The sequence below is a fragment of the Trachemys scripta genome, chromosome 7 (genome assembly GCF_013100865.1).
Source record: "Trachemys scripta elegans isolate TJP31775 chromosome 7, CAS_Tse_1.0, whole genome shotgun sequence".
Taxonomy (NCBI): Eukaryota; Metazoa; Chordata; order Testudines; family Emydidae; genus Trachemys; species Trachemys scripta.
In genome coordinates, this window is record NC_048304.1 from 48,929,529 (window position 1) to 48,945,227 (window position 15,699).

Genomic DNA, 15,699 nt, shown 5'->3' on the forward strand with positions numbered 1-15,699 from the left:
CACCACCTCCCTACGTAACCCATTCCAGTGCTTGACCACTCTTCTAGTGAAAAAGTTTTTCCTAATATCCAACCTAACCTCCCCCACTGCAACTTGAGACTGTTACTCCTTGTTCTGTCATCTGGTACCATTGAGAACAGTCTAGATCCATCCTCTTTGGAACCCCCTTTCAGGTAGTTGGAAGCAGCTATCAAACCCCCCCTCATTCTTCTCTTCTGCAGACTAAATAATTCCAGTTCCCTCAGCTTCTCCTCATAAGTCATGTGCTCCAGCCCCCTAATCATTTTTGTTGCCCTCTGCTGGACTCTCACCAATTTTTTCATATCCTTCTTGTAGGCCTCACCCAAAACTGGACACAGTACTCCAGATGAGCCCTCACCAATGCCGAATAGAGGGGAACGATCACGTCCCTCGATCTGCTGGCAATGCTCCTATTTATACAGCCCAAAATGCCATTAGCTTTCTTGGCAACAAGGGCACACTGTTGACTCATATCCAGCTTCTTGTCCACGGTAACCCCTAGGTCCTTTTCTGCAGAACTGCTGCCTAGCCATTTGGTCCCTAGTCTGTGGCAGTGCATGGGATTCTTCCGTTCTAAGTGCAGGACTCTGCACTTGTCCTTGCTGAACCTCATCAGATTTCTTTTGGCCCAATCCTCTGATTTGTCTAGGTCCCTCTGTATCCTATCCCTACCCTCCAGCGTATCTATCACTCCTCCCAGTTTAGTGTCATCTGCAAACTTGCTGAGGGTGCAGTCCACACCATCCTCTAGATCATTAATGAAGATATTGAACAAAACCGGCCCCAGGACCGACCCTTGGGGCATTCTGCTTGGTACCGGCTGCCAACTAGACATGGAGCCATTGATCACTACCCGTTGATCCTGACAATCTAGCCATCTTTCTATCCATCTTATAGTCCATTCATCCAGCCCAGGGCCGGCCCTAGCGTTTTTGCCGCCCCAAGCGCGCGCACACACACACAAAAAAATGCTGCAATCGTGATCGGCGGCAAGTAGGTGGCAGGTCCTTCGCTTCCAGAGGGAGTGATGGCCCCGCCGCTGAATTGCCGCCGAACGGCCGGACGTGCCGCCCTCCTCTTCGTTGGCCGCCCCAGGCACCTGCTTGCTACGCTGGTGCCTGGAGCCGGCCTTGATCCAGCCCATACTTATTTAACTTGCCAGCAAGAATACTGTGGGAGACTGTAACAAAGGCTTTGCTAAAGTCAAGGAATAACACATCCACTGCTTTCCCCTCATCCACAGACCCAGTTATCTCATCATAGAAGGCAATTAGGTTAGTCAGGCATGACTTGCCCTTGGTGAATCCATGCTGACTGTTCCTGATCACTTTCCTCTCCTCTAAGTGCTTCAGAATTGATTCCTTAGGATCACCTGCTCCATGATTTTTCCAGGGACTGAGGTGAGGCTGACTGGCCTGTAGTTCCCTAGATCCTCCTTCTTCCCTTTTTAAAAGATGGGCACTGCATTAGCCTTTTTCCAGTCATCCAGGACCTGCCCCGATCGCCATGAGTTTTCAAAGATAATGGCCAATGGCTCTGCAATCACATCCGCCAACTCCTTTAGCACCCTTGGATGCAGCGCATCTTGTGCTCATCCAGCTTTTCTAAATAGTCCTGAACCACTTCTTTCTCCACAGAGGGCTGGTCACCTCCTCCCCATGCTGTGCTGCCCAGTGCAGCAGTCTGGGAGCTGACCTTGTTCGTGAAGACCAGAGGCAAAAAAAGCATTGAGTATATTAGCTTTTTCCACATCCTCTGTCACTAGGTTGCCTCCTTCATTCAGTAAGGGGCCCACACTTTCCTTGACTTTCTTCTTGTTGCTAACTAGGGTGACCAGATGTCCCGATTTTATCGGGACTGTCCTGATATTTGCTTGTTTGTCCCGCGTCCCGACCGATGTTCGGTCGGGACACTGGACAAACAAGCAATTTTGCCCTCCACTCCGGCGCACAAGGCGGAGCCTGGAGGGGTTTACGCCCCCCCCTGCCCCCGACTCCGCTTCCTCCTCCCCCCATTGGATTCCTCCCCAAATCCCCGCCCTGGCCCTGCCCCCAGTCCTGCCACCTCACTGCCCCATTGGATCCCTCCCCAAATCCCCGCCCTGGCTCTGCCTCTTCCCCAAGCACACTGCATTCCTCCTCCCTCTCAGGCTTGCGCTGATCAGCTTTAAGGCGGCGCAAGCGCTGGAGGGAGGGGTTGGCGCCCTGCGAACTGCTCCAGTCCAGCTTCTCCAGGAAGGTGAGCACGGCGCGGCAGAGATCCCGCAGCGGCTCCCTCCGCCCGAGCCCCCGGTAGAAGGTGAGGCAGGCCTGGGCCTCCTGCGCCGTGCCCATGGCTCACGGAGTGGCCCGGCCCGGGTGGGGAGGGCGGCCGGGAAGTAAGCCAGGCTGCCCTGGGAATCTAGCTCAGCACGTGGGCTTGGCAGCTCTGGGCCGTGGCGTGCTCAGCTGTTGTGGCCACCATAGAGTCGGGTGGAGACGGGGCTGTGCTGCCTAGCGGCGGCCATCACAAAAAGACTCTGCCCTGCAGGCGCGCCGGCCCCCTATCTAGTGCTGCAGGGGGTCTAGCCGGGCTGCAGGGAGCTGCCGCTGCTCCCCGGGCCTGGTGGCCCCACTCGGCTCCCCCTGGCCCAGCTCCCACCCGCTGAAGCCACCGCTGGAGAATTCCGTGGGCGCAGCTCTGCGGCTGGGACCCCGTTTCTGCTCCTCTTTGCACTGCTCGGCTGTGGTCCTGTCATGCCTGTCCCTTGCTGGGCTCCCCTGACACCTGCGGTGCGGTTGGAGGGGCTGGCTGAACTCAGCAGTGGTTTTCAACCTGGGGTCCCCGGGGGCCCACAGACTATGCCTCAGGTTTCCAAGGGGTTCCGAGGCGAGCTGGTGTGTGTGGGGGGGCCCTCCGGTGGCTTTTTTTTTTCTGCTCCGCCACCACCTTTTTTTTTTTCCTCTGCCGGCCCCTCTCTCCCACCTGCGGCCCAATATTTCACCTTTGTCATCTGGTCACCCTATTGCTAACATACCTGAAGAAACCCTTCTTGTTTCTCTTAACATCTCTTGCTAGCTGCAACTCCAAGTGTGATTTGGCCTTCCTGATTTCACTCCTGCATGCCTGAGCAATATTTTTATACTCCTCCCTGGTCATTTGTCCAAGCTTCCACTTCTTGTAAGCTTCTTTTTTGTGTTTAAGATCAGCAAGGATTTCACTGTTATGCCAAGCTGGTCGCCTGCCATATTTACCATTCTTTCTACACATCGGGATGGTTTGTTCCTGCAACCTCCATAAGGATTCTTTAATCTTTAATCCTTCTGGGAGGAGATGCCCAGTCCCAGACGAGTTCATCCAGGGGAAAACTAGCCCCGTGGAACATACCCAACATGAGCCGTATCAGCAGAGACAGAACCAGGACACCTTCCATCCCCAAAGCACATGCCCCAACCCCATGAGCTCTATAAATTGCTCCTCATAGGAGGCTCTAGCTCTTATCTCCTCTGAGGGCCAGGGCTAGTGAGAGACACAATGGCCAGTGAGTAATAGGCACTCAGTTGCCGTTAGATCAGCAAGGAGCTGCTTCGTGGAGTCGCAGGCCGTGGGGGAGTTTGGCAGGGAGGATGGTGCAGTTCAAAGGCCCCAAATCTTCAGGAGGCAGCATGACTCCCCCACCTCAGCCTCCTCCCTGCCCCCAATGCCCCTACACCAACCCTCCCCGCCCTTGAGGGCTGCATTTCTGGAACAGGGCCAGCTGCGCATGTTCTTGCTGCCATCTCAAGAGGGGCCCTGGCACTGCGGGGCACCTCTGAGGGCCTCAGCCATCAGATGCTCTAGTGAGGGGAGCAAGCCAAGAGCCATGGGCTCCCACGCACCTCACCTTAGCAGCAGGTCAGATCTCACTGACTGGCCACTGGCTTTTGATTCCCGAGCCCTTGGGAATGGCTGAGCTGTGTGGCATGGTCCCATCTCTATGTTCTACATCCCTGGAAGCCCCATCGTGGTCTCTCCTCCCCATGGCTTCAGCCAGGATGTGATCAGACCCCCAGCCCCACTCCTACAGCTTCAATTAATGGCCGACTAAAACCAGTCTATTAAGATGACTTCAGATGAGGGAAAGGATTTCAGCCAATCACAGTCCAGCAATATTTATTATGATCCCGCCCCCAAATTAAAGTGAAAAGCTTGCGCGTCCAATCAACCACACCTTTTCCACTCTGGCCACTCCCTCAAATGGTTGTTCACTTTTAGCCCTGCTCCCAAGGATGAAATGAACCAGAGTGATACGTGTTACCTCCATGTGAATGCAATATAACTTAACTAAAGCCTTAACTGTGTAAAGCTGGTGTCTTTCTCCACTGCCCCGACAAGCCCAGACGGGGAGCTTTGCTTAGAGGCTCTGTGACACTTCCCGGGGTACCCAGGGTTGTGAAGCCCCTTGCTACCACTTGCCCTTAGTGTGAGGAAACCTTGTCTGTGCCCGCGAGGGGTCAGCTCCCTGGCTCCGCCAGCCATGCTGGCTCTGCTGTTCCTTGGTAGGTTAGTGATAGGTTCTGGAGTGCCAAACCCCTGGTCCACTGGCCACTCGTGGGATTCACAGTATGTCCCTACTTCCCCTTTGCACACAGCTCTGCTTCACACACCCAGCACTTAGACATGTCTGTAGTGAACACGCGCTAAAGTGTATTTACCAAAGAGCCGCGAATTAAGTGCTGGCAAGTAGCAAGCTTGGGACCATGGCATTACATGTCAAATAAAAGCCTTCTGGAGCTGCGACTTCATTAACAAGATACTGGTGTTGAGAAATTGCATAGGCCATTGCTTGACCACAGTTTGGTTCGTTATGAAATAGAGTCAGGAGATCAAATACGCAGTATCAGTGGGTTTATTGCTAAAAGGCAAGAAGAATATAGAAAAGGAAAAAGGTTCAGTACAGTTCCAGGAAGCTGGCTTGTGCAGCCTTGTTTTGTTCACCTTACACAGCTCCCAAAGTTACAGCCATCGGTTTGTATCCTGCCTGGTTACAAGTACAGGGTACACTGGAAACTACAGGTAACCACTCAGCTTTGTGTCTTGTTTTCTGGTACCCCTTATCGCTTTGTTCTGAACACACACATTCCAAGTACTGTACCATGGGGCATGAAGACACCTCCTAGGTTTGTACTGGTGTAGAACAATCGTATGTCTTGTCCTCCTCTTTTGGGACAGGCCTTGTTCACCTGTGAGAGTAACTCCCTTTCTGTTGCTATGGTAAAACACTCCTCTGACCTGAGCTCAACAGCATCTCTATTTGCTTAAGCCAAAAACTGACTTCTGCAATGTGGTGTGGGCTACTTAGCAAAGAGAACAGTATTAGAGCAAAGGTATAGGCCAATTTAGGTTATAAAACTGGCTGTGCCTAATGTTATTTGTGGTTTGTGCAAACTAATGCATGGTACCCCTAATATGCTATGATTAATATTATATATACACACATGTGCTACCAGCATATATTGGCCAACACTGTCCTGTATAATGACGTTTAGCTCAGCTGTCTGCAGCATTTTCCAGCCAGGTAGCCCTGCAAGCCCTTTTTCATGGACCCAGCCACACGCTCGACTTGTCTCCTCTGTGAAGGCTGAAAGGCATCGCTTGGGGCCCTTAGCTAAGGCAGGACAAGCCTTTGTTCTTGTTCATAAGCAGGACACCCCCCAGCTTACACACATGAGCAGGCAAAGAGAGGGAAGCATTTCCTGCCCCCTGGCTGAACAGAATCAGTCCCTGGCCTGTCACCGCCTGGCAATCTGCTTTTAACTTCAAGGTCAGAATTTCCAGCCTGGATCTATCATGCCTTAAATATCACCTGCAAGTTCACAGTGGCTAACAGGACCAGTGTGTTACTGTTGGCAGAGCCCTCACATGCCACCCTGTAACCCCCTAGGCATCCCTTCTGTGCCCTTTGCCAGTTGGGGGTCACAGGTTCTTATGTAGTGTCCAGGATGGACCAACAGCTCCTCGGTGATTGGCGTTCTCAGCAGAGGTTAATTGGAGCAAGTCGCTGTCCCGGATAGATGAGGAGAACTCTGGTTTTCTGATTCAAAGAAACCTGCCACCTTCCCCACACTCTGGGTGTAAGTCACTCCCGTAGAGGGGCCCCACTAGGCTTGTGCCTCGCTGAACCCCCCCTGGTAGGGCTTACGGGGTATCTTGGCTTTGTGTTGGCCCTCTGCCTGGGGTGCCAGACATCCTCTTTGCATAGCACCAAGCAAGTACCAGCCTGCAGCTTTTGTATACGTCAAACTCCCACTGACGTCAGCAGGGGAGGCTGAATATGCAAGGACCATGGAATCTGCCTGGGAAATGGAGGGTGCAGGTCTCCAAGCTTTCCCCAGGATACCCCAGGGATTTTTGTAATCTGATTTCATTCCCATTCCCTGATGGGATTGTCACGTTCCTCTGCAGCTGACGTGATGTGTCTGGAACCAGCAAAAGCTCCCAACCCAGGGCAGATGATGCAGTAACAGGGTTTCACGTGAGAGGCAGTATGCTCTAGTGGGACTCACCAACCATTGCACCCAGCCCTGGTGAGGGTCAGTCCCTACAAATTAGACAGGGCAGAATTATTCTTCCTCCCACAGGGAGGGACTAAGTGACTGGGAGTCCCCCCATGTCCCTCAAGTGCCAGTTCACTGCCTTAACCACCAGGTTTGCCCTCCTCAGTGCTGTTGCAGACCCTCTGGCAGGTCACCTGCTCTGTCGTGACTCAGTTTCCCCACCTGGATCATCAGCCTGGAAGGGCCCTCCTGGGTTGGCAAGACCAGTCCCTAGTTGCACAGGCCACACCGCCATAGCAGCCCCTCCAGTTCCAGCCTCAGATTAGTTAGGGGGGGTGGCCCCCGCCCCTGCTCCTATTGGGGGTTGGGGATGTTCCAGAAGGCTCGAGCCCTTCTCATTCCCAGCCATGAAGTGGATATGGGTCTCATGGGATTAACTATTTCCTAGCCAGCCATAGCTCTGAAGGAGGGTCTGAGACAAGTCATGAGCTGGGGCCCCTTTTTCCCCTACCTACTCAGCTTTTGGGCCCTCCCTACCCTCTCCAGCTCTGGCTCAGCCTGCATTGCTCCCCAGGCTGGCTGCCTCCCATTCCCCTGGCTGCCCCCAGCTGTGGCGGCATCCTAGGCATTCCCTTAATATAGCCCATCGCACCCCCGCCCCAATTCATTCCCCCTCTATTTATAGCTGCTTGGTGGGCTCCTCTCAGGCCTATTTTAAGCCCGAGCAGCTGGTGCTGTCAGCACCAGCGCCGGCTTCCCGGGCAGCTCCCAAGGGACCCGGAGCCCTCCTCTGGCGGCTCCCACGGCACGGCCACTGGCAGAGGCACAACGGCTGCAGCGGTTGCTGGCCCCGCAGCGATGCCCAGGGAGGCTGGAGAAGGTATGGGGGAAGGGTAGTCATCAGGGGCACTGTGCCCGTCAGTGTGTGGGAAGGGGGGTGGGATGGAGGGCATGGGAGCCGTTCCCCTGCTCCTGTGCCAGCCTCGAGCTGCCTCCCTCAGTGTTCATCCTGACAGGCACAGCCGTGGGATTACAAGGGGAAAGTGAGGCTACCCTGGCCTAGCCCTGGGAGGGCAGAGACCCCAGGCAAGATCAGAATGGAGGAAGTAGCTGCCAGCACAGGCCAGAGAGGGGGCCCCAGCATGATCCCAGCCCAGGAGAGGCCAGGCTTAAAGGTGGCGCCCCCAGCTCAGGCCCAAGATGGGGCAGGCAGCTGCAGGTGGGTCCAAGGCCAGGCTGACCCCAGTGAGGCTGCTGGCAGCACAGGCCGGCATGCACTGTCGCTCCTGCCAGCCTATCAGGGTGTTAACACCCCATTAACCCCCTGGTTTCCCATCCCCACGTCCTATGGGGCTGGCTCAGTGCTTGCTCTGCACTTCGCTAACCCCAGGCTGGGCACTGCCCCTCCCTGACAGTTGGGCACAAGACCGGGGTGCCATCAGCTCAGGCTTAGGGCAGCAGAGAACGCGCAACAGGGAGACGCTGGCAGAACTGGGAGTTCCTTGAACATGAGCGCCAGCTTAACCTGCTTGCAGGAGACCTTCATGAGCTATGGCATCTCTGTTTTAAAGTACCAACCCCCCCAACCCTCACTTAGCTTGGCTGACACATGATGAGATTGAGCCATGGCCCTCCAGTACTAAAGACCCAAGCTTACGCTTGGGGGGCCTGTATCGGTTCATAGTCTCTGCTGATTGGACCGGAGACAGACCCATACCACACAGGGCAGTAGGACACATGTGCTGTGTTAAGGTTGATGATCCTTAAAGCCCCAGCTCCTGGAGTCATGGGAACACATGAAAATGTGAGCACCTTTTTTTAAAAGTACGTTTCTAGCCATTATGGTTGCAAAGACAAGCTTGAAAATGTGACCCCCCGCCCCCCGCAAGGTGTCTGAAGGCTCCAAAGTGAGAAGACAAAGGAAAAGACCCCAAAATAGCTTTTTTTTTAAATCTCACGATTTTTAAAACACTCTCATGATTTTGCTGGAGCCTGCCATGGTTGTTGGGGCTGGCCAGATGGCTGAGTCCCTCACTGGTGCTGGGTTGGTTAAACAGCTTGAAACACCTTAATGCTGGGCTTGCTTCTAGCTGGCTGGGTCCCATTGAAGCAGAAAACTAAACCCTACAGGAGGGGAACCCTGTGGCACGTAGGCTGGAGCAACCGTTGGCTTTGTGGTGTGGGCAGCAGAACAACGCAAGGGTCTCATCAGTAACTAGTACAGATGCCTGGCTGGTGAGGCTTGCGCACATGCTCAGAGTCCATCCAATCCCAAGATCTGGGCTCGGGACAGAATTTCCCCCCAGGTCAGCTTGGCAGTGTGACGGTTATGTTAAGGTGACAGGGCTAATAGGCTCCAGTGTCTGTTGCCGGTGGATACATTTCACATGGGCCAGGTGTCTCCTCCCTCTCACGCAGCTCCAGGAGCCTGGCAGGGATGACTGCTGCTAAACAGCCTGAGCCTGAAACGGGCGCATCAGACCTGGGTGACAGTGGGCAATTTTTGGACCTGTGGGAATCCAAAGCTGTGCACAGAAGCTGTCTGCAGGGGTGGGGCCTTGGTAACAGGCTCTGGCAAGGTTGTGACTGGTTCATCAGCTCATGTTACAAACTGCAGCCTCACAACTGGCCCTACCTGGTGTCCTTGATCAGAGAGGCCAAGGGTTGAACAGGTCCCAGAGGTCACGTCTGGGGCATTGGCAGAGAGACACGCTGCTGATATCTGGTCTGTGAGCAAAGCAATGCTCGCTTGTCTGGCACTGCTAGTCAGCATCGTCCATCGCTGTTGCATTGTCAGCCATCAGAGTCTTTGCCCATCAGGTCTGAGCAGCACCACCACCATGTGCATTAACGTGTCTGTGAGGCGGGGGGGGATTCCCCCCCCTAATTATACAGCTGGGGAAACTGAGGCATAGAGCAGCAATACAACCTTCCCAAGGTCAAGCAGTGAGTCTGTGGAATAGATGGGGGTTTCAACACCCTTCCCCTGCCCCCATTTCCAGATGTGCGTTAACCATTCTTGTACTTTGTATCAGTGCTGATAAGGGCTGGATCACACTGCCCTCTCTCCCCCAGCCATCTAGTGCCAATTTAAAAAAGGGCCAACCATTTCCTGGGATGGCGTAAGGTGGACCCCCTTATGAGCGACAAGGGTAACCAGAACTGACCCTGAGAATTTGTGGGGGCTGAGGAAAAGGGTTTGGGGAGAGCATGAGGAGGACTCAATGGGGCTCTCTGGGTGGGTGGGGGCAATGAACTGCTTCCTCTTAGCAATGATTTGTCCCATTTTGCAGAAGGTTTTGCTTGTCAAATGGCAGGTGGCAGTTAGGCTCCAATGTCCAGACCAAATGGATTTTGCATGGACACAGCTAAGGACAGGCACCGTTTTAGGCGAGTGGGGCATTAGCATGATTAAGCCAGGTGGCATTAACAAGTCAGCTGTGTATTTATGGCCGCGTGGTAGTATAACATCAGTGTGCAATGCTCATTTAGGGCATGGCTCATACCAGCCTCTGAGTCCTGCCATGGGCTGGCCGGGAATGACACATCCGCTGCATCCTGTGGGATAAATCCAGCTAAGTGCACAGGGGTGTGACCGGCTGTAACAAGCTATAGCGATGCCTGCTTGGCATAGCTTGGACGTGACTCCGGGTTGCCTGCACCAAGCAGTGGGACTGTGTGGACCAGTCCATCTGCAGCTCCCCCAGAGACTCTACACAAGAAGGGGTTCTGCATGGGCAGAAGCTGCCAGATGAGACCTGGCAGGACTAGGAACCAGAGGGAAAGTGTTGTGAGCAGGGCTGGTGCAAGGATATTTTGCGCCCTAGGCGAAACTTCCACCTTATGCCCCCCCCGTAACATCGGTTCATTGAGGGCAAATCCCAACGAGCCTTTATAGACTCCAGGGGCCAGCTGTGCCCAGGGGCTGCTCCCAAACCAGGTTCCCCGCTCCCTGCACCCTGAACTTCCCTGGAGGGTGCACAGCCCCCCCATGAGCCCTCCCCCCCCCACCACGGCGGCCCCTGCCCCAAGTCCACTCACTGGCTTTGCCAGGTTTGGGCTGCTGCAGCAGCTTGGCAGGAAGGAGCTGCCTTCTGGGGGCTCCTGCAACAGATGCATGTGGGCAAAGGCCCCCGTACGCCCCCCCGGCTCCCCCCTTGCCGTGCTCAGGCTCTGCGGCTCCCAGGAGTGTGAGCCGCCGCCCCTCCCCCTCCTGGAGCTGACTCAGGGCCCAGGGCCCCGCGCCCTGGTGGTGGCTCACATGCCCAGGAGCCGCAGAGCCCGAGCATGGCGAGGGGGGAGCTGGGGAGCGCACGGGGCCTCTGCCCGCATGCATCTGCTACAGCCTGCAGGAGCCCCCTGAGGGGGGCCAGGCCACAGCCTGGGCAGGAGGGGCGGGGGCGTGGCTGCTCCCTGCTAGCGGCACCACCGCCTTTGCAGGGCTCCTGCCCCCCTGCACCGCACCGGCTCCTCCATGGCTGGGGCTCACTGCCCCCGCAAGCCGACGCTCTGGCTCTCCGGTGCCTCTGGAAGGCAATTTCTCCCTGCTGAGCCAGGGCACCGCTTTTTGGCACCCCAAGGGCCATCCTTAGGATTTATGGGACCCTATGCAGTATTATTAAACTGGTGCCCCTACGCCTGATGGCAGCCTGAGCTTGCAGCCCGGTGGGGGCAGAGGGACAAGGCAGAAAGAATAACAAAACGCCTGGCCTGCCTCACTGTGGCCGAGAGTCTCAGTTCTCCGCAGAGACCCCTGTACCCTCTCCCTCACGCAGAATGGACATGCAGAAGGTACCTAATTAAAAGCACTAAACTTGGGAATAAAAAATGTCAGTCACAGATTTTTTGATATGCCCTGAAGTTTGTCAGACATTTATTCGCAAAAACTTTGTAGTAAGGGCGAGTCAGCTGAATACAACATTAAATATGGAATACATGATGCAGCTCTTCTCTGTTTTACATTTACTTAATCAGTATTTCTAAGCTGATTTTATATTTTAAATGTACTCTTAAGCCTTCATAAAGTAATCATTCCAGATTTCTACATATTTAACTCACTGAAACTGACATTATTTTAAATGAATCAGTCACAAAGGTTTAGTGTGTTCATAACAATGTTCATTGCTTTTAGAAAAAGGGAACACTAATTTACTGTGTGTGATCTCCATAACTATACACGTGTTTATGAAATTTCACCAACTTTAAAAAATATGTTTCCAAAGATTTTAGGCATAACAAAGGATTTTATATCTTATTAAGGTACTGATTTTGCTTAAAACTAGTTCATCAGATAGTCAGAAGTAAAGAAAGGGAAACTCTGTCCAGCTATCTGGAAGCAAAGGGCTGTTGCTTCCTTCAGTGGAGGGGGGGAGGAAGAGAGGGTGAAGGGAGAAATGGATGGACAGAAAGGACAGGAAGACTTTGGAAGTAAGTTTTTTTTACCATAATAATTAAAATGTGTATTTTAGATAAGGGTGGTCTTTTGAAGAATTTATTTAAAAAAACATATGTTTGAAGATCCAAGCATTTAAGGCTAAAGATGATTGTGCATCTAAAAATCTATGCAAGGATTTTTTAGAGATGTGATTTTATAATCTTCACCAACTCACTAATGAAATATTTTTAAAGCAAATTTTAAATTAAGGTCCTGTAGGTAGACTGACATGTTCTGAGTAAATTACAGTCATGCACAACTGTTTTTGTCAGTACATTCAGAAACTGACAGTAGATATCTGGGCATTGGCAAATGCCTGTTAAATGTCTTCATTACCCCTTGAATGGCTCTTTAACAGTTTCAGTGCTGTGCTAATAGGTCTGGCAGGCTGGAGCCTGTTTCTCTTTTAACTACTAGATCCCCTTCCCAGGAAAAAGAACAGGAGTACTTGTGGCACCTTACAGACTAACAAATTTATTAGAGCATAAGCTTTCGTAGCCTACAGCCCACTTCTTCGGATGCAGTAGCCCACAAAAGCTTATGCTCTAATAAATTTGTTAGTCTCTAAGGTGCCACAAGTACTCCTGTTCTTTTTGCGGATACAGACTAACACGGCTGCTACTCTGAAATGTTCCCAGGAAGACTCAGAGCCTGCAGGAAGGGTCAGAACAGCGATAGGAAAACCAGTAGGGTGGACACTAAGACCCAGTGGTGCCCCAAATTTTCAGGTGCTTTACCCAGCTGCCTATGCCTGAGGATGGCCCCGGGCGCCCCCAACCACTTGCCACCCTAGGCCACTGCCTAGCTCGCCCAGTGGTTGCACCGGCCCTGGCTGTGAAGTCAGGCTAACAGGTACCCCCATAAGTTCTGGGGAGAGGTGGTGAGAGCCCTATAACTTGGCCATTTAACCTGGACAGGACACTGCAGGGAATAGAATGTAGGGAACAATCCTGCCTCCTGCACTGCCATGGCTAGCTATGTTCCACTGAAACAAACCAGAGTCAGAGTGAAACTGACCAGGCTGAGGGCTAGGGGCCAAGCCAGCAGACCTCACAGCTCCTCCTCCTCCTCCTCCTCCGACAGACACTGCGGTGAAGTCAGACACCTCCTCCCCCAGGGAGCCCATCGACCTCAATGGCAACGACCTGGCGGAGATCAACCTGCACTCGGTGGAGTCCATCAGTGACCTGTACTGGGTGTCTGGTGGCCACAAGGCTGCGGAGGGTGAGGACTATTCCCCCCAGGGGCTGCCTGTGCTGCAGGCCAGCTGGGCTGGGGCAGCAGGGACTGAACCTCTGGTGTCTGGATCTCTCTGCCCTGAGCGAAAGGGTCCAGGTCGGCTAGCCAGGGCCATAGCAGGCTCATCAGCTGCTGTATGGCCCAGCCACCACTAGAGGGCGGCAGCAGGACACTACACAGACCACAGCATCACGGTCACTTTAGGAGCATGGTGATGGCTGAGGTGGGGGTGAGTCTGGGGCTGAAACAAAGAGGCTCTCAGCACTGGGGGGCAGGGGAGAGATTGGCTCTGAGGCTTGTGGTTGTTGGGGGGTGTCAGCCTGGGTAATTAATGCCAAGTCTCCCCCCCCCCCAGTGATAGGGCAAGTACGGGATAGCCCTGGGGTGGCGGAGAAGGAAAGGAGCTGTCACGGGGTGGGGGTTTGCCCAGATCAGGCTGGTTCCTCCCTCAGGACACCTGCTGCCCGACTGATTCTGTTGCCAGCCTGGGATTGCTTAGGCAGGGGTCGAGCAGCGCTATGCCCTTATGGGCACAGGCCTGGGAGTGGCACTGGGACAGCCTGCACTGGCATGGCCCTGCAGTAGGTCCATTGCATGGCATGGGCCTGGCACTGCAGCAGGGAAGCTCATCACCCGCCCTCATGCAGATGCTTCTCAGTAGGGCTGCTGGGCAGTAAGGGGGCAGCGGGAGCATTAGGGGCTGGTGTCTCACTCTTTTCTAACCTCTCCCTCCAGGGAACAGCCCGTCTCAGTCTACCACCCCACAGACCCCTCAGGCCCACTCCGCCAAGCGCCGTGTGGCTGGATCAGCCCTCCTGCCGACATTGCGAGCCGTCCGCACCACCCCCATCTGCCCCTGCTTCCGCCCTGCCTGCTGCCGCACAGCCCTCTTCGCCCTCCTCGGGGCCCTGGTGCTGGCCAGCCTTGCCCTCGCCACGCTGGCCGTGTACCTGAGTGGTATGTGGGACCATTTCCTTCAGCACTCGCCACACTGACCCCACCCCACTGGGCTGGGGGCACCTGCTGGGCAAATGGGACCTGGCAGGGGTGGCCCATGTAGAATCAGAGCACTTGGGTGGGGATCCTCCTGGGTTCAAGGGCAGACTCCCTGAGCATCACCCCATTTTCTAGCTGAGCTCCCAGGCTGTCCACAAGGGGGCACTGCGGCACAACAGAGGGGGCTCTTGGCCTCAGTTGGCACTCAGAGCTGAAGCAGTAGTAGGTGCTACTGGGTGGGCCTGCCCCCTCGTGGCTTGGTTTGGCTAGAGCTGGTCCCTCTACTGCAGGTTATGAGTTCTAAGCCCATGGTGACCATGGCCATAGGCAAGAAGGACCAGGATGGGGTTGGGGGCCAGGAGCACCATCCACAGGGTTTCCTCTCTCCCCTGCAGTGCTGCAGAGTGAGTCGCTGCGGGTCCTGTCCCAGTGGCTGGAGGCCCAGGAAGAGTCTGTGCGGCAGATGAGGGCCACAAGCCTGCAGCTATGGAAGCGGTTGAATATCAGTGAGGCCAGGGACCAGATGTGAGTCACCCTGCCCGGCCTGCTGCTTTCTCTGATGGGGCACTGCCTCCTCCACCCCAGGACAAGGAGACAGCACTCCCTCTCTGCAGGGAACATGGACTGACCAGAGACCAGGCTCTCTGGGGCCAGGCCGAGCACTCCTGGCCTTGGGGGGCCTGTGCTGGAGTACTGAGGTCTGGTTCAGCAGCAAGCAGCTAGCAATGGACTAAGGGCAGGGAGTAGTGAGGAGAATCCCCATCCTTACCCCCCCCCACCAGCACCCTATTTATTATCCTCTCCAGTCACACCTTATTTATAACCCTTCCCCCTCTAACAGGAGCTTCCCCCCCACTATTTATCCTTTCTTAATCTGCTGGGAGAGCAATACCGTGGTGCACAGACAATCCAGGAACTTTTTGGAAAGTGTAGGGGACAATTTCCTGGTGCAAGTGCTGGAGGAACCAAGTAGGGGCAGAGCTCTTCTAGACCTGCTGCTCACAGACCAGGAAGAATTAGTAGGGGAAGCAAAAGTGGATGGGGACCTAGGAGGCACTGACCATGAGATGGTCGAGTTCAGGATCCTGACACAAGGAAGAAGGGAGAGCAGCAGAATACAGACCCTGGACTTCAGAAAAGCAGACTTTGACTCCCTCAGGGAACTGATGGGTAGAAGCCCCTGGGAGAATAACATGAGGGGGAAAGGAGTCCAGAAAGCTGACTGTATTTTAAAGAATCCTTATTGAGGTTGCAGGAAAAAAACATCCCGATGTGTAGAAAGAATAGTAAATATGGCAGGCGACCAGCTTGGCTAAACAGTGAAATCCTTGCTGATCTTAAACGCAAAAAAGAAGTTACAAGAAGTGGAAGATTGGACAAATGACCAGGGAGGAGTACAAAAATATTGCTCAGGCATGCAGGAGTAAAATCAGGAAGGCCAAATCACACTTGGAGTTGCAGCTAGCAAGAGATGTTAAGAGTAACAAGAAGGGT

General features: G+C 54.1%; 1 protein-coding gene across 1 annotated transcript; it reads left to right on the plus strand.

Moving 5' to 3' along the window:
* Window positions 1–7,270: 7,270 nt before the first annotated feature.
* LSMEM2 (leucine rich single-pass membrane protein 2) lies at window positions 7,271–15,170 on the plus strand. The gene is made up of 4 exons (XM_034777541.1): window positions 7,271–7,416; window positions 13,054–13,194; window positions 13,945–14,166; window positions 14,601–15,170. Exons 1-4 carry the CDS (start codon window positions 7,395–7,397, stop codon window positions 14,732–14,734), a joined length of 519 nt encoding a protein of 172 aa, XP_034633432.1. The 5' UTR covers window positions 7,271–7,394; the 3' UTR covers window positions 14,735–15,170.
* Window positions 15,171–15,699: the final 529 nt, after the last annotated feature.